The sequence below is a fragment of the Salvelinus fontinalis genome, chromosome 12 (assembly GCF_029448725.1).
Source record: "Salvelinus fontinalis isolate EN_2023a chromosome 12, ASM2944872v1, whole genome shotgun sequence".
Taxonomy (NCBI): Eukaryota; Metazoa; Chordata; class Actinopteri; order Salmoniformes; family Salmonidae; genus Salvelinus; species Salvelinus fontinalis.
The window spans coordinates 40,802,675-40,822,161 of NC_074676.1; the positions used below are offsets into that span (position 1 = coordinate 40,802,675).

The window sequence follows — 19,487 nt, forward strand, 5'->3', positions numbered from 1 at the left end:
TTGTATCACACCTCATGTAGCCTAGCCCATAGGCCAATATGTTCTGATAAGGTTATAATCACACCTCATGTAGCCTAGCCCATAGGCCAATATGTTCTGATAAGGTTAGTATCACACCTCGTGTAGCCTAGCCCATAGGCCAATATGTTTTGATAAGGTTTGTATCACACCTCGTGTAGCCTAGCCCATAGGCCAATATGTTTTGATAAGGTTTGTATCACACCTTATGTACCCTAGCCCATAGGCCAATATGTTTTGATAAGGTTAGTATCCCACCTCATGTAGCCTAGCCCATAGGCCAATATGTTTTAATGAGGTTAGTATCACACCTCATGTAGCCTAGCCCATAGGCCAATATGTTTTGATAAGCTTTGTATCACACCTTATGTATCCTAGCTCATAGGCCAATATGTTTTGATAAGGTTTGTATCACACCTCATGTAGCCTAGCCCATAGGTCAATATGTTTTGATAAGGTTAGTATCACACCTCATGTAGCCTAGCCCATAGGCAAATATGTTTTGATAAGGTTTGTATCACACCTCATGTAGCCTAGCCCATAGGCCAATATGTTTTGATAAGGTTAGTATCACACCTCATGTAGCCTAGCCCATAGGTCAATATGTTTTGATAAGGTTAGTATCACACCTCATGTAGCCTAGCCCATAGGCAAATATGTTTTGATAAGGTTTGTATCACACCTCATGTAGCCTAGCCCATAGGCCAAAATGTTTTGATAAGGTTAGTATCACACCTCATGTAGCCTAGCCCATAGGCCAATATGTTTTGATAAGGTTAGTATCACATCTCATGTAGCCTAGCCCATAGGCCAATATGTTTTGATAAGGTTTGTATCACACCTCGTGTAGCCTAGCCCATAGGCCAATATGTTTTGATAAGGTTTGTATCACACCTTATGTAGCCTAGCCCATAGGCCAATATGTTTTGATAAGGTTAGTATCACACCTCATGTAGCCTAGCCCATAGGCCAATATGTTTTGATAAGGTTTGTATCACACCTCATGTAGCCTAGCCCATAGGCCAATATGTTTTGATAAGGTTTGTATCTGTCGTGTCTTTGCTATCATTAAATTGAAGACTTATAGTTTATATCAAAGATTCTTGTAATTAGGGATTACGCGATCAACTGATTAATAACGTAACTAATTAACTATGAATTTGGGGCACCAAGGAAAAATATTCAGATTACAAAGTTATCATTTCCTAAAATAACTTTTCAGATATTTTATCTGATCAATTAGTCTTCGAATTAATTAATTATTTACTTTACCTCACGTTAGTCTCATTCCAAACGTCGTAAATTGTTGGTTATCTGCACAAACCCAGTCTTCACTATGAGTCATCCATACATCAATTGTCTTAAATAATTTATTTATTACTAACTAAGTAATTCACAGAAATGCATAAACAAACAAACAAACTTAAAATGGTTACATGAAATGATGGGAGAAATATGCCCTAGTGGGCTGAGCCGGCGTGGCGGCTTGTTAGACAAAGGGAAAATTGGGGGTCGACTCAAAAGTCACTAGAGTTCATAACTATAACAATTGACATGCTAATCCTTTACACATGAACGCTCACTCATTCGGGAACAACTGCAATCAATATATATATATATATATTTACGCTCAGTGTGTCGTCTTGATCGCTGGAGGAAAGTTAGTTTCTGTTGGAGAGATTCGTCTGTCCCTGTCTTGGTTATTGTGGATAGTTCAGAGTGACATTCGTTATAGAATGAATGTTTCGGCGGTTGTCTTTTTTCGCGTTCAATGATACCGAATTCTAGCTGTAGACTAGTAGTCAATATCAAAGACTTGTTCTTATTCGTCTAAGAGTTTAACCACGTGGTATGGTTAAAGATTCAGCAATGGTACTTAACCTTCGTTCTCCTCCTATGGAGAAAAAACATGGTCTGCTGATAATTTCTCAAAGTTGGGTTTTATTTGGAATTGCAGAAAGGGGCTGTCCCAGGATGTCTGACCCTATTTAGTTCAAATCAAAAGGGATTTGTATTTTTCTTCATTAAACAGTCCAAAATCATATTACACAATTATACAAACAGTATCATACTCACTCATTCATTTTATACAACAAACAGATGTAAACCTCATATCTGAGGTTATTATACAAACAGCGGTATGGTAATGTAGCCACACAGTCTCCCATGAGTTTCCCACATTGTGACAAACGGACCGGTTAATAGCTGGAATCTTCACCGATCTTTTATACTTTTGCAGGAACATGAAATCTGTTCGTACCTCAAGTTCTGTGAGGTGGAAGAAAACCCTTTGTCCTGAAAGTTTACCCTCTCTCTGTCACGTTCCTGACCTATTTCTGTTAGTTTGTTATATGTGTTAGTTGGTCAGGACGTGAGGTTGGGTGGGCATTCTATGTTTTCTGTTTCTATGTTGGTTTATGGGTTGCCTGGTATGGCTCTTAATTAGAGGCAGGTGTTTGGCGTTCCTCTAATTAAGAGTCATATTTAGGTAGGTGTTTTCACAGTGTTCGTTGTGGGTGATTGTCTCCTGTGTTTGTGTATGTCGTTGCGCCACATGGGACTGTTTTCGGTTTGTTTGTTCATCGTTCATTTTGTGTAGCCTATTTTCTCTATTCGTGCGTTCTTCATGTTTTATGTAAGTTCGTCGTCTAGGTCTGTCTACACCATTTATTTGTTTTGTTAGTGTATTAGTCTAGTTCATGTTTTTCTTTAATAAATAATGTCTACAAACTCCGCTGCATTTTGGTTCAATCCCTGCTCCTCCTCTTCTGATGAAGAGGAGGAGGAAAGCCGTTACACTCTCTAATACTGTTTGGCCATGAGGAGATTCTCAGGAATTTACGACGTCTCTCTGTGACCACAGCATGGGTTGAAGGAGGAAAGGGGGAGGCAGGGAGTGGCAGGGAGAGGGGGATGGGCTTTGGTACCTAAACAGGCAACGTCATGACATATCACAACAAAAGTGGCCAAATAACTTCTAAAAATTAAGCACATTAATCCGCTTTACAACAGGTGTAGAACCTAACGCAGGTTTCAAATTTGGGGAAGTTCATTTTCACCATAAAAATGCACCTTTATTTTAAAAGCATTTCATGCATAATAGCATCTCACTTTTGAATGGTGTTTTCCTGCTAATAGAACATTTGCGCTTATAGCCTAGCCTATGTGCGCATTGCTTCGCTTATAATGTGAAGAAGTAGCCTAATAGTTTATCAACATTTTCAGCTAAACGTTATGATCCGTTGTGTCAGCCTCGGTGCTTAAATTGATTTTTTATGCTAGTGGTTGTATTAATTTGGGATCTATCGCCTCCCACAACTGTCACAGACTATGTTTGGAATATTTATTTATCGCACAGAATAGGTCGACTTTTGTACTATGGGGAATAGTAGATTGACATAGGCTAGTGCTTTTGCTTTTCATTAGGCCTACTCATCTTGGCTGATGAAAAGTAAATGTGGACAGTTCTTCCAATATCTTCAATATGCGCCTCGGAATTGGATAAGGACGCACGCAACCGAGAGAAGGGGATTCTAATTATTATATTCAGCCCAAGGGCACAACTGTGACGGATGTCCTGGGAAGAAGGAGTGGACCAAAACGCAGCATGTTACGTGTTCATGATGAATTTAATTAAATAAACTGAACACTGAATAGCAAAAAACAACAAAGAGAGTGAACGAAACAAAACAGTCCTGAAAGGTGCAACAACACAAAACAGGAAACAACTACCCACAAACCACAGGTGGGAAAAGGCTACCTAAGTATGGTTCTCAATCAGAGACAACGATAGACAACTGCCTCTGATTGGGAACCATACCAGGCCAAACACATAGAAATAGAAAACATAGAAAAAACACATAGAATGCCCACCCCAACTCACGCCCTGACCAAACCAAAATAGAGACATAAAAAAAGAACTAAGGTCAGGGTGTGACAACAACAGCCACCGGCTGCAAAAGGCATGGATTTTTCTAGGGTGCATTATGACCACACAAAGGGGATACCGCCAGGAAATTGTAGGCATTATCAAGTGCTTGTCAAATTGTGAATGAGAGACTGATGAAGTGTGTACAGCCTGTGCAAAAACATAATACAATCATCATTAGAGTCTCATCATGCAGCCTTACGCTTCAAACACACTGACAGCGTCATTGCGCAAAATTACACACAGCATCATCTGGATATACATGCAACAAAAGTTCCACATTCCCCTTCTGCTACCATTTCTGTCAAGCCGTCTACGCATACAGTTTGACGCATCGTATGCACCACACCGAAGGAACAGCAACTGCCTCTGCAACGCAATGCTGCAAAGCAAACCCAGCGTTTCATTGGAAATGAATGTAATTCTGGTGTACCGAAATGAAATGACACTGTTGGTGTGTTCAAAGCGTTAGAATCTATTAAACATCAAAACATAAAGCCCAATGTTTGTATCACAACTAAAGTTACATAAGTAAATCGAAATTAAGCATATAGAAATACCTGTCTCTTTGTTTTAGCCGCTCGACACAGAATAGCTGCATGTGAACACTCCCTCAAATCATTTGGAGAAAATAACCTTTCTATTTTATTCAGCTATGGTCAATTGTATTCTTCATACTATAAAATAATATAAAATAATGCCACAGAATTCTAAGCATATCTTGTCTGCTAAATGAACTAGTGTAGCCCACAGCCATATGGCATAGCCAGATCAGGGTCTAATGTAAGGACAACTCAGAGTATGCTATTCTGTTCTTCTGAAATAGACTACATTTTCTTCATATCATGCTTTTTTAGTCCTGTCTAAAATAAATAATGAATTTTTTGTGTTGTTGTAGGCTATATTACATGGATTTATTCAACTTTTTAAAATGTAGATGTTCTCAAGGTCTGCATCAGTGGCTTGAAGGCTATGTATGGCAGCCAGGAGATGCTAAATGTGTTTATGTTAATTAATGGTCAAATACCGTGAGACTGGCAGTAATTTGCTTGACAATCACTGGCTGACGAAATGTCATGACCTCCACAGCCTTACTGAAGGACATCAGATTCAACCATCTTCAGGTCTCAGTCAAAATCAAGTCTGGCAGATTTGCCTTATTTTCGCTAAGATGTAGATACTGTGCTTTAAGACTTGAAGACAGTACTGACTGGACACGTACAACCACCAGCATTCCACTTGTTTCTCAATTTCTCTTGCAGTGGCTGAATTGACAACTGAATTGACAACTGTACAAGGCTCACCTTTGACCTTGAGGGAGGTGGACTCGGTGAGCAGGCCGGCTTGGAACGTGACTCTGCTATCCTGGGGGCGGAGCATTTTGATGGTGAGGCTGTGGATGGTGCCCATGTTTTGGATCCTGGTGACGGAGGTGGCGTTAAGACGGTTGTCGTTCAAGAGCCACTGCACATTGGAGACCACATAGTTGAGCTCACAGGTGAACGTGGCGTTACTATCCTCCTCCACTTCCACGTGCTCCAGGTGCCTTATGATCTTTAGCCTTCGCACTGAACAAAAATATAAATAGCTCATATCCATGGTGTCAGGGTTGGTTTATATCTGTTCAACACAGTGTAGATTAAACACAGCATACAGTACTTTGTGGTATATAAAGACAAAATCAAGCATGAAGCTGCAATTCATTTCCATGATTAAGCATCTGAACATTGAAGCTTTGTCTATAAAAACACTTGTGTTCCTCTTTTATTCATCATCCTCACCCTCCACAGTGACCTTAGCCGTGCTCTTTGACCCTCCAGCCATGCAGCTGTACTGGCCGGTGTCGGTCTCCTTGAGACCCTGGATGGTCAGCTCTGCCTGGCTCTTCTCCGTCCTCATGCTGTACTTGCTGGACGTCTGCAGGGCGGTGCGGCCCCTGTACCAGCGTACCACCCTGGGGGAGGGGGCAAATTGACAGCTCAGTGTGACTGAGCTGTTCTCTTTAGCCTCCACGTCTGGCATGGGCTGGACCACCTTTAGAGGGCGCTCTGGGAAGATACAGAGATGAATAATGATATACTGTAATACTGTCCTGTACAAACCTCTAGCAATACAGTGATCTAGCCCAGAGCCTGGAGGGCCACTGTCAAAAGTAAGCAGGGGTTCGTTGCAACTTTCACTTAGTGATAATCAATGAACTACCTTACCCTTCACAGTGAGCTGTGCGGCAGAGCGGCTCTTCCCGGCGTTGAACTGCACGGGGCCTGTCATAGAGCTGTCTGTGCTGCTGAAGCAGAGGGTGTGCATGGTACCTTCCCGGTCTATGCTCACTCTAGGCCCCTCCATCAGGACCTCTCCATCCAGGGTCCACTTGGGAGGTCTCCCCACCCGCAGGCTGATCTCCACCTGGAACAGGGCCTCCCTGGGCTCTGTAACTTCCAGAGACCTCAGTCCCCGCACTATGCTGATAGCCTGCTCTGCAAGCATAGGGAGCACACACACCCCATCAGTATCTTCACATCCAGAGAAACAGAGTAAATGGCAGAGAGAAAGGGTACACTCCAGGAAGGGAGTGAGATAGATAGTTGGATTACTTCATTGTGGATACAGTATATTTGGTTGAAAGAGGGGTTTTGGTGATTCATCGATTGTAAGTAAGAGGGGGACACACACACTTTGTATGAAGATTTGCTTATAAACTGTTTATTAACGTTTAATATTAGGAATATAAGTAACACTGGAACTGTTAATAATAAGTCAGAACTAATCACAATGAGTGTGAGCATCTCACCCTCCACTAACAGCTGACAGGATGTCTTGTCATCACCAGCATCACAGGTGTAGGTGTCCTCATCAGATGAGGCCACGTCGTCGATGTGGAGCTGCCTGTAGATGTCATCGCTGACGATCTGGTGCTTCTGGCTGGGCTGGATCTCATTCCTGTTCTTAAACCACCTGACCTGGGCGTTGGCCCGCGACACCTGGCACTCCAGCAGGCCTTTGTGTTTGTACATAGCAATCTTCACTCTCAGAGGCTTCACTATCTGCACAGGCAGCTCTGTGGAGACAGCAGTAACATTGAATGATTGTTTAGTGAACATTAATCAGAGAAGGTCACTTAGGGCCAGATAGATGTTTTTGAGTCACTGAGGAGCATTGATATTGTTGAATCTCAAAATAGCTGTTTACCTTTTACTGTGAGAATTGCATAGGACGAGACCCTGTCTGCAGTGAACTTGATCTCCCCAGCATTTGCTGGCCTTACAGACTTGAAGCACATGGTGTGAGTTTGACCTGTATTCAGATAGAAATACATGTTTCATCAGTAGAATCCTGACCTGTAGACACATGTCCATGACTCGTCTCAGTTGTGTCCCATGCTCACCCTCATGTCTGATCTTGACGTTGTCTCCGTGTTTGATCCTGGTGTTGTCTCTGTACCAGCGCCCGTCCACATTCTCATAGTTGACCTCGCATTGGAAGGTCACACTCTGCCTCTCAGTCACTTCCTCATCTTCCAATTCCTTCACGATCTGGATGTCTCTGGCTGGCAGACAACCACAGGGAGACGGACAGACGGACGGACGGACGGACAGACAGACAGACAGACAGACAGACAGACAGACAGACAGACAGACAGACAGACAGACAGACAGACAGACAGTAGTGCCAGACATTACCTAGAGATCCAGTATGGGGTTTGATCTAAATACGTACTGATGTATCTGTGATCTGTACTGTGATTTATCTATAAATGTGTGTTGTTTCTAGGCCAAGCCATTAGCCTGGGTGTCAAGTTAGTGAGAAGATATCGAGCTAATGTAGACTTCCAAGCTATTACAGAATAATTAGACTGAAAGATGGTCATACAATTGTCCCTGTACTTTGCATTACTCCTCTGTTGTGTCCTGTCATAATGTTACCTATGACAATGAGTTGACCTGAGGTTTGAATACAGCTTTGGGCACCATCAGTCTGGAAGGAGAACAGGCCAGTGTCTCCTAAGGTGACCCGGGTGAAGGTGAGAGTGTGTTTATTCCGATGGGTAGTGATGCGACAGGTAGGCTTGGACTTGAGCTTGACCCCGTCCTTGGTCCACGTGCCATCTATGTAGGACAGGTTGAGGGTCACCTCGAAGGAGCAACCCTCGCTCTCACACACCTCCACATCCTCCAGACCCTTCACCACCAGTAGCTGGGTCTGGCTCTCTGCAGACAGACGGTCAGAAAGTAAAACACACACACTTGTTGAAACCTTTTCATATTTATATAACGGGTCATTGAATATTGAATAAATTAGAAGGAAACACAAAGGTGAAGACAAGTAACTGAATAGAATGTGTGCCATCGAGTAGAGGTCTTACTTGCAGCAGTTAGTTTTCTCCCAGACCTATCTCCCATGGTCTGTCAGGAGGGATGGCCTGAGCCACTTCTGATTGGCTTTCCCCTTGTCCGTATCCCTAGGTTGTCCCTAGGGCTAAAACTATACAGTTTCATACATCTTTTAAAACATGCTATAAGTCAAGAACATTTTCATGTTGACTTGTAAATAACCTCTCCACTCTCTCATTCGCATTGACATGTGTTAAAATGGAGGACCAATGTGGCCAGAACCCGAGAGCAACACTTTAATATGGTTATACTTGGATGTGGCGTGGCTGGGCCTGTATAATTAAGTAAACTCTGACACCTCAATACTTGCCTGAGCTCAGCTTCACTAATATAGACTCAGCGGTCTGCATGTAAAGTATGTATGCTAGTAATGAGAAAAGAGGATCCATTAACCTCACAATGGGTTAGATCACAGGTGTCAAACTCATTCTAAGGAGGGCTGAGTGTCTGCGGTTTTTCGCTCCTCCCTTGTACTTTATTGATGAATTAAGGTCATTGATTAGTAAGGAACTCCCCTCACCTGGTTGTCTAGACCTTAGTAAGGATCTCCCCTCACCTGGTTGTCTAGGTCTTAGTAAGGACCTCCTCTCACCTGGTTGTCTAGGTCTTAGTAAGGAACTCCTCTCACCTGGTTGTCTAGGTCTTAGTAAGGACCTCCTCTCACCTGGTTGTCTAGGTCTTAGTAAGGAACTCCTCTCACCTGGTTGTCTAGGTCTTAGTAAGGAACTCCCCTCACCTGGTTGGCTAGGTCTTAGTAAGGACCTCCCCTCACCTGGTTGTCTAGGTCTTAGTAAGGAACTCCCCTCACCTGATTATCTAGGTCTTAGTAAGGAACTCCCCTCACCTGGTTGTCTAGATCTTAGTAAGGAACTCCTCTCACCTGGTTGTCTAGGTCTTAGTAAGGAACTCCCCTCACCTGGTTGTCTAGGTCTTAGTAAGGAACTCCCCTCACCTGGTTGTCTAGATCTTAGTAAGGAACTCCCCTCACCTGATTATCTAGGTCTTAGTAAGGAACTCCCCTCACCTGGTTGTCTAGATCTTAGTAAGGAACTCCTCTCACCTGGTTGTCTAGGTCTTAGTAAGGAACTCCTCTCACCTGGTTGTCTAGGTCTTAGTAAGGAACTCCCCTTACCTGGTTGTCTAGATCTTAGTAAGGAACTCCCCTCACCTGATTATCTAGGTCTTAGTAAGGAACTCCCCTCACCTGGTTGTCTAGATCTTAGTAAGGAACTCCTCTCACCTGGTTGTCTAGGTCTTAGTAAGGAACTCCTCTCACCTGGTTGTCTAGGTCTTAGTAAGGACCTCCTCTCACCTGGTTGTCTAGGTCTTAGTAAGGAACTCCTCTCACCTGGTTGTCTAGGTCTTAGTAAGGAACTCCCCTCACCTGGTTGGCTAGGTCTTAGTAAGGACCTCCCCTCACCTGGTTGTCTAGGTCTTAGTAAGGAACTCCCCTCACCTGATTATCTAGGTCTTAGTAAGGAACTCCCCTCACCTGGTTGTCTAGATCTTAGTAAGGAACTCCTCTCACCTGGTTGTCTAGGTCTTAGTAAGGAACTCCCCTCACCTGGTTGTCTAGGTCTTAGTAAGGAACTCCCCTCACCTGGTTGTCTAGATCTTAGTAAGGAACTCCCCTCACCTGATTATCTAGGTCTTAGTAAGGAACTCCCCTCACCTGGTTGTCTAGATCTTAGTAAGGAACTCCTCTCACCTGGTTGTCTAGGTCTTAGTAAGGAACTCCTCTCACCTGGTTGTCTAGGTCTTAGTAAGGAACTCCCCTCACCTGGTTATCTAGGTCTTAGTAAGGAACTCCCCTCACCTGGTTGTCTAGATCTTAGTAAGGAACTCCTCTCACCTGGTTGTCTAGGTCTTAATTGAAAGAAAAAAGGAGAAAAAAAACAGAAGACACTAGAACCTCCATGGAATGAGTTTGACAAACAAGAGCTGTCAATCATAGAGCTAAGTGACACAAACCAATACGAAAACCACAATAACATATAAATTAATAGAATCGAGGGGTTATTGAGGCTCCACCAACTACAGTGGCTTGCGAAGGTATTCACCCCCCTTGGCATTTTTCCTATTTTGTAATGGGTTTCAGTCTGCGTTGTGTACAGTAAAGACAGTCGTGTAGACGTAGAAAATAGCAGGTATCAGTACCTCTCAACAGCATCTGCACCTTCTCCAATAGGAGAAGACACAGTGATGCATAGACCTGAACAAGTATTTGTGCACAAGCAATGCATGTGGCACCACAATTTACATCCACTTTACAGGGGCTTGCGAAAGTAGTCACCCCCATTTTTCATATTTTGTTGCCTTACAACCTGGAATTAAAATTGATTTTTGGGGGTTGGTATCATTTGATTTACACAACATGCCTACCACTTTGAAGATACAAAATATTTTTTATTGTGAAACAAACAAGAAATAAGACAAAGAAAACTGAAAACTTGAGCGTGCATAACTATTCACCCCCCAAAGTCAATACTTTGTAGAGCCAGCTTTTGCAGCAATTACAGCTGCCAGTCTCTTGGGGTATGTCTTTATAAGCTTGGCACATCTAACCACTGGGATTTTTGCCCATTCTTCAAGGCAAAACTGCTCCACCTCCTTAAAGTTGGATGGGTTCCGCTGGTGTACAGCAATCTTTAAGTCATACCACAGATTCTCAATTGAATTGAGGTCTGGGCTTTGACTAGGCCATTCCAAGACATGTAAATGTTTCCCCCTAAACCACTCAAGTGTTGCTATAGCAGTATGCTTAGGATCATTGTCGTGCTGGAAGGTGAACCTCCGTCCCAGTCTCAAATCTCTGGAAGACTGAAACAGGTTTCCCTCAAGAACGTCCATGTATTTAGCGCCATCCATCATTCCCTCAATTCTGACCAGTTTCCCAGTCCCTGCCGATGAAAAACATCCCCACAGCACAATGCTGCCACCACCATGATGGTGTTCTCTGGGTGATGAGAGGTGTTGAGTTTGCGCCAGACAAAGCATTTTCCTTGATGGCCAAAAAGCTACATTTTAGTCTCATCTGACCAGAGAACCTTCTACCATATGTTTGGGGAGTCTCCCACATGCCTTTTGATGAACACCAAACGTGTTAGGTTATTTTTTTCTTTAAGCAATGGCTTTTTCTGACCACTCCTCCGTAAAGCCAAGCTCTGTGGAGTGTCCGGCTTAAAGTGGTTCTATGGACAGTTACTCCAATCTCTGCTGTGGAGCTTTGCAGCTCCTTCAGGGTTATCTTTGGTCTCTATGTTCACTCTGATTAATGCCCTCCTTGCCTGGTCCGTGAGTTTTGGTGGAAGGCCCTCTCTTGGCAGGTTTGTTGTGGTGCCATATTCTTTCAGTTTTTTAATACTGGATTTAATGGTGCCCCATGGGATGTTCAAAGTTTTGTATATTTTTTTATAACCCAACCCTGATCTGTACTTCTTCACAACTTTATCCCTGACCTATTTGTAGAGCCCCTTGGTCTTTATGGTGTTCCTTGCTTGGTGGTGCCCCTTGCTTAGTCGTGTTGCTGACTCTGGGGCCTTTCAGAACAGGTGTATATATACTGAGATCATGTGACACTTAGATTGCACACAGGTGGACTTTATTTAACTAATTATGTGACTTCTGAAGGTAATTGGTTGCACCAGATCTTATTTATGGGCTTCATAGCAAAGGGGGTGAATACATATGCACGCATCACTTAAAAAGTATATATTTTTTATATTTTTTTATATTTTTTATTTACACCAATTTGGACTATTTTGTGTATGTCTATTTCATGAAATCCAAATAAAAATCAATTTAAATTACAGATTGTAATGCAACAAAAAAACGCCAAGGGGATGAATACTTTTGCAAGGCACTGTAATGGGGTAATAAGGCAGTAAGTAATTCCAGGGGGGGTGGGCCACCTTCCATCTAAGGCAGAACACCACCCCATCAAATGCCCTGCCACGTCATATGGTGCTGTATGCTTAATACAGAAATACACACACATTCTCAATCTCAGACAGCACTGTCTTACAGACCATATGTAATGTCAACAAATCCCAATTTGGTTATCAACAAAAGAAGGTCAGCCAAAGTCACTTCACATAATTTAGGTATCCAAACAGCTGTGAAGAGAGCATCTGATTAACCCTCATGCATCTCCCACCCGGGACTGTCATTTTCCATAGGAGGTGAGACTAATGTAAAAATCGAAACAACTAGACCAAATGGGCAACTGTCTGGCGTTATTCAGTCTACTGTACTAAATGCTGGACGACATACTAACAATCTGTCACTGCAGGAACAGAGAGCAGAACAGCCAATAGATTACAATGTTAAACAGATTTAAAATTGTACACACAAAAAATTATGTGAACACCTGTAACGTCACAATTCTCACAACTATGAGCATTAAGTTCTCCAATCATTAACAATTTCTTGATGGAAATAGGTGTGGCAGAAAAACAACAACATTGCATTGATCACTTGTAATGCAATGACATGTTAAAAATATTCAAGTCACAAAGATAACTATAACACCTGCTGTGGTGTACCCACCTTAAACCTGGTTAGCTGTATTCTGGGAAAATGTATTTCTTCTCACGTCCTCTCAGTATCCGAACTGAAATACCACTTTCAGTGGGACAAAAAAGCAGACAAATGCTTCCAAAAAATGTCAGTCCGTCATGAAAGGTATATCCGACTCTTGTCTTCTTTTTCCCCAAATCCCTCAAGATTAACAACAAACGTTTGGCAGGGAGAGAGAATGCCCAGGTTGGAGGGCTAGCCTATCTGTCGATCCCCCCGGAGCAGACAGTCAGCCAGCGGACCTCTCTCTTTTTCTCTGCTTTGGTAAAGCCTAATGCTGAACAGCTGACATATCTCTCCTCTCACACTGTCCTCCAAAATAGACCCGTATCATTATACACACGATAGCCTTGGCTTTACTGCTGTGATGCAACTTCTTTCCAGCATCACTAGTGTGGTTCAAATATGGTACACATGCTGGATGGTTTTCCTGTTTGTGCTTATGTCATATTGGATGGAAGCTCTCCTCTGACCAACAAATACATTGGATTTTGTACCTGTTTCTTGCAACTCTTTCGGGGGCACAGGAAGCAGAGACCGAGGGAGAGCTGGCTTTGGCATGGTAAAGGCAAATGGGTATGCCTCTAATATAATACAAGTCAAATGATCTGCACTCATCAAAAGAAAATCCCTCTTTCCTAAGTCTGCAGCCTAAATGACATGGATCGCCATTCTAATTTGACCCACCCCTCACACCAAACCCCTTTCCTGTCGGAATCTCCGGCTCCATATCTGATGAGATTCACTTCCATGACTGATGTGGTTCACTCCATGACTGATGTGGTTCACTCCATGACTGATGTGGTTCACTCCATGTCTGATGTGGTTCACTCCATGTCTGATGTGGTTCACTTCATGACTGATGTGGTTCACTCCATGTCTGATGTGGTTCACTCCATGACTGATGTGGTTCACTCCATGTCTGATGTGGTTCACTCCATGACTGATGTGGTTCACTCCATGACTGATGTGGTTCACTCCATGACTGATGTGGTTCACTCCATGACTGATATGGTTCACTCCATGACTGATGTGGTTCACTCCATGACTGATGTGGTTCACTCCATGACTGATGTGGTTCACTCCATGACTGATGTGGTTCACTCCATGTCTGATGTGGTTCACTCCATGACTGATGTGGTTCACTCCATGACTGATGTGGTTCACTCCATGTCTGATGTGGTTCACTCCATGACTGATGTGGTTCACTCCATGGCTGATGTGGTTCACTACATGACTGATATGGTTCATTCACACTCTGTGTTTGCATTGCTGACATATATCTGTCATTCTTCCCAGAAGCACAGGTTAGAGGGATCAAGCCTGGAAGACCCATGGGAAGTTGCCACGGCAGCCACAGTTGAAAGGTCACGGGAGATTAAATTATATTAAGCTCCAATTTCAATTGGCTATCACTCGTTAGCTCAATTTTCCTCCTGCATAACTGGTCTCCATTCTCCTGTGAGGTGTGTATTGTTGTCACTGAGAACACTGCCATTGGAGTGTCTATGGCCTAGTCATTGAGAGGATAAATCTGTAAATATTGTATCCCCCAGTAACACCACGTTAGGTAAAAAAACTTCCCAGTGACCTCTGAATAGCAGGATGGAAGGCTCAGGATGATACAGGGTGCTAAACATAAAATGCTTAAAATATAACAGTGGAACCAAGCATCGCAAATATACCATCTACTTAGATGACAAAGAGCTGGATGAGTCCCGCCCACACTTCTCCATCACACACCTAACTCCTCCCACTACTCCCACCCCTACCCGGTATGGCAAACATGTCCGAATAACATTGTAAGTTTGACAATCCATGTGGTGTTTATCTGTGGGGTTCCCTAGTCCAGAAGTCTGGACAAAGCAAGCCCTATCTCTTTAGTATTGTTTTCTCCCTCACGCTGATGGACAGTGCCATGTGTCCCAGAACCCCTCCCAGTCCAGTGAAACTCTACCGACAGGATAATCTCCAAGTCATCCAGGCGTTGTAGGAAAACAGCCCCCAACTTGACCTGTCTGCATCAGAGAACACTCTGATATATCACTCTCAGATCTTTCTATGTTACACAGTGTCATGACCATATTAGGACAGGGTATTTATTTCAATTATTTATTTTACCTTTATTTAACTAGGCAAGTCAGTTAAGAACAAATTCTTATTTTCAATGACGGCCTAAGAACAGTGTGTTAACTGCCTTGTTCAGGGGCAGAACGACAGACAAATGTCGTTCTGACAAATTATGTCACCTGATATGACCATATTATGACAGGTTATGACAAGTTACATCAGCTGTTATGACATGTTATGACATGGTTATAACAAGGTATGTCAGCTGTTATGACATGTTATGACATGGTTATGACCTTGTCATAAAGTGTTATGACACTGGGGTGTCAAGTAAAGTGTTATCCATTTTTCTGATAAAACAATGAAACAATATTCTGGGAGATATTGATCTCTTTCTGTGGAGTGGTAGAGAAAAAGGCTACCCTGTCCCTTTAAAGAGTGATCCATCGAAGCGGGATCTAGTTCCTGGCTAACAGCTGATGAGCTGATTGACACTGGAGCAACTGATTGTAAAGAGGTTTATTAATAAATATTGTGTGTATTGTGTGGATAGGCCTACACAATACAACAGGTTGATACATTTCAGCTAAGCTTATCTCCCCCTCTGTTCCTATGATATGTCCAACCAAAATGTCACACAACGGTTAGCTTTTATTGTCAATTGTCAGCTTTTTTTCGAAGCGATCTACAGTAGACGTAGTTGCTTTTTATTCAAGATCATTTAATTTGATTGTTTTCCTTCAGTAAATACAAACATTTGGTTTTATTAGGAATACAGAGACAGAGACAGAGAATACAATATAATTGAATAACCTTAATTTTCAGATACAAGATCTCAAGGATATAGTTTAATGGAAATGAAAAATGTATTATGAAACTTGACTTAAAAAGGGACATTTAAAAAATGTTAAACTTCATATTCATCATCATCGGTGTGCATCTTGATTTTAACCAATTAGGAGAAGTCATTGCCTACTAACTGTCTACTAATTGGTTGACAATCTTTTTTCACAACAAAACATAGAAACGCACCATTTTCACATATGTTGATGGGGTGGTGCTGGAGATGATGATGAAGCTGAATTTTTTTAAACGTCCCATTCATTTACTGATTTGTTCCCATTCCAACAACACATCTGAGACTTGATAATCAGTCTGTGTTATTGACAGGAGAGATGTTCAGAGGGGCAGAGTTTTTAATACCATCATTAAAACAGGGGCTAAAGTATGGATAGAGTTTCTCAGTGAAGGTGCAGCCAGTGAAAGAGTAGATATGAGACCTGGCCTCTACATCGTAGAAGGAGACTTGACCCTCCTCATAATCCACAAACACCCCCACCTTCTGGGGCTTCTCTTTCAGGGATAGCAAGACACGGGGGTCACCAAGAGCCTTGTACTCGTTTCCATTTCTCAGCCATACAGCCCAGTATCCATTCTTAGGGCTCAGTGTGATCGGACCCTTCCTGTTGATGGACTCACTGGCCACTCCTAAATCCCACTCAATCTTCCCCTTGACCGTCACCTCATAATAAAATCTCCCTGACGAGAAGCCATCCTTTCCGAGGACATTAACAACTCTTTCCAACCTCTCTGGGTTGTCAGGGAGATTTCTTTGTGTGTCTCCATGTCTCACTTGTTTCCCATCTTCAGAGAGGATAAGTTCAGGATGTGCTGTATCAGGATCCAAAGTTATATTCACTTCATAATGCTGCATCCTCTTCATCCGCTTCAGTTTGACTTCAGGTAGCTTCTCCATCTCTTTATTCAGTGTTTCGTCCAGCTGAAACACAGCTCTCATCAAGGTCCCCACACACAGATCACTGTGAACACTGATCTCAGACCAGTCCTGGGTGTGTGGAGGGGTGCACAGGGATGGGAAGCTCTGGAGGAGGTGGAGGTGGTCCTCAGTGTGTAAGAGCTGCTCCAGGTCTGTGCTTCTCCCCTTTAGCTCAGTGATTTCCTGCTCCAGCTCTTCAATGAGCCATTCAGCCCGCCTCTCTGTTGCTTTCTGCTTCTCCTCAATCACCTCAATGAGCTCACCCTGGCTTCTCTCAATGGAGCGCACCAGATCAGTGAAGACCTGCACACTGTCTGATATCTCTCTCCTTGCGTCTTTCTTGCTGAGCTCTACTGAGTGTTTGATCTCCTGAACCTTCTGCAGTCATTCCTGGATCATCTGCTGAACATCTGCCTCAGTTTTCCCCAGTTTAACCTTCCTCTCTCCACACTCTTCCTCTAGAGGGACAGTCGCATGAGTCTTGTGGTCTGTCTCAGTGCAGAACTGACACACACACGTCTGGTCTCTCCTACAGAACAGTTCCAGAGGTCTCTCGTGCTTCTTACACATCCTGTCTTCCAGGTTCTCAACAGGGTCAATCAACTTGTGTTTCCTTAACGCAGGGACTCTCTGATGAGGCTCCAGGTGAGTCTCGCAGTAAGAGGCTAGGCACACTAAGCAGGATTTCAGAGCCTTGAACTTCCTCCCAGTGCAGACTTCACAGGATACTTCTCCCGGTATGGCAGGGGACTCATTTTTAACTATGGTCTTTATTTTTAAATTCTCTACAACTTCTCTCAATGTTGTGTTGATGTGAAGCTCAGGTCTCCTGTTGAACTTCTCGTTACACATTGGACACTGGCAGAGGCCAGCGCTATCCCAATACCTGCTGATACAGGCCTTGCAGAAGTTGTGTCCACATGAAGTGGTGACTGGCTCAGTGAAGACATCCAAACAGATAGAGCACAGTAACGGATCTTCAGACAGGAGACTGCTGGGGGTGGCCATATCTGGACAGAGACCAAAGGTGAAACTATGAAACATTTAATGCGTTCAGTCAAGTCTTGATAGTTTAAACTTTCAAGTTATGAGACAAATACAAGTTTAACCAATCTAAAAACATGGTTTTAGCAGTTTTACAATTGTGATGGATTTCCTATCATCGGATTGTTCTTGATCACAAATATTATCAGCTTTAATTTAGTCAATTTCACATAAATACAGTAGTAGAAGTAGTACCCTTCAGACAATTGATAGTAATACACAGAATAACTTTACAATTACATATAGAAAGTATGCCTCGTATCAAACAAGGCATTTTTTTTACGCATTTTTTGGGTCACTACATAATTCCAGATGTGTTATTTCATAGTTTTGATGTCTTCAATATTATTCCACAATGTAGAAAATAGTAAAAATGTAGAAAAAAGAAATGTAGAATAAAGAAAAACCCTTGAATGAGTAGGTGGGTCCAAATTTTTGATTGGTACGGTATACACTACCGTTCAAAAGTTTGGGGTCACAGAGGCCCATTATCAGCAACCATCACTCCTGTGTTCCAATGGCACATTGTGTTAGCTAATCCAAGTTTATAATTTTAAAAGGCTAATTTACCATTAGAAATGTCACGCCCTGGTCTTAGTATTCTTTGTTTTCTTTATTATTTTAGTTAGGTCAGGGTGTGACATGGGGAATGTTTGTGTTTTGTTGGTTTTGGGTGTTTTTATGGTAAAGGGGTTGTTGGGTATAGTATATGGGTTTGTGTGGAGTACATGTGTCTAGTGTTGTCTATGTATGTTTAGTTGTCTAGGAGAGTCTATGGTTACCTGAATGAGTTCCCAATTAGAGACAGCTGATTTCGGTTGTCTCTGATTGGGAGCCTTATTTAGGGTAGCCATAGGCTCTCATTGGTGGTGAGTAATTGTCTATGTCAGAACGTTTGTAGCCTGTGTGTGTAAGTGCACAACGTTATTTAGCTTCACGGTCGTTTGTTGTTTTTGTTAGTTTGTATTAAGTGTTTCGTGTTTATTTTTCGTCATCTTTATAATAAAAGAAGATGGCTTATTTTCCAAGTGCTGCGTTTTGGTCCGTCAATCCACCATACGATCGTGACAGAATTACTCACCATTATAGGACCAAGCGGCATGGAAAGCGGCAACAGGACCTACCTACACAGGATTCATGGACATGGGAGGAGATACTGGATGGTAAGGGGCCGTGGGCTCAACCGGGAGAATATCGCCTTCCTCGTGAAGAGCTGGAGGCAGCTAAAGCCGAGAGGAGGCGATATGAGGAGGCAGCACGGAGACAAGGCTGGAAACCCGTGAGTACAACCCAAAAATTTCTTGTGGGGGGCCTTAAAGGGAGTGTGGCGAAGTCAGGTAGGAAACCTGCGCCTACTCCCTGTACTTACCGTGGAGAGCGAGAGTACGGGCAGACACCGTGTTACGCAGTAGAGCGCACGGTGTCTCCTGTACGCGTGCATAGCCCGGTTCGGTACATTTCAGCTCCACGTATCGGCCGGGCTAGACTGAGCGTTGAGCCGTATGTCATGAAGCCGGCCCAACGCATCTGGTCACCAGTGCGTCTCCTCGGGCCGGCGTACATGGCACCAGCCTTACGCATGGTGTCCCCGGTTCGCCTACATAGGCCGGTGCGGGTTATTCCACCTCCCCGCACTGGTCAGGCGACGGGGAGCATACAACCAGGTAAGGTTGGGCAGGCT

General features: G+C 43.1%; 1 protein-coding gene and 1 pseudogene across 1 annotated transcript in view; both read right to left on the bottom strand.

The window, feature by feature from the left end:
- The window catches only part of LOC129866560 (obscurin-like), a 64,525-nt gene extending 51,049 nt beyond the window's left edge, over nucleotides 1–13,476 (bottom strand). Inside the window, exons 1-8 of the mRNA XM_055939314.1 lie at nucleotides 13,413–13,476; nucleotides 7,870–8,154; nucleotides 7,332–7,493; nucleotides 7,136–7,240; nucleotides 6,738–7,004; nucleotides 6,154–6,423; nucleotides 5,728–5,994; nucleotides 5,251–5,514 (exon numbers count right to left, since the gene is read on the bottom strand). Of these exons, the coding sequence (XP_055795289.1) occupies nucleotides 5,251–5,514; nucleotides 5,728–5,994; nucleotides 6,154–6,423; nucleotides 6,738–7,004; nucleotides 7,136–7,240; nucleotides 7,332–7,493; nucleotides 7,870–8,154; nucleotides 13,413–13,476 (1,684 nt within the window). The remainder of the gene's footprint in view (nucleotides 1–5,250; nucleotides 5,515–5,727; nucleotides 5,995–6,153; nucleotides 6,424–6,737; nucleotides 7,005–7,135; nucleotides 7,241–7,331; nucleotides 7,494–7,869; nucleotides 8,155–13,412) is intronic.
- Nucleotides 13,477–16,135: 2,659 nt separating this feature from the next.
- LOC129866515 (zinc finger protein RFP-like) lies at nucleotides 16,136–17,782 on the bottom strand (annotated as a pseudogene).
- Nucleotides 17,783–19,487: the final 1,705 nt, after the last annotated feature.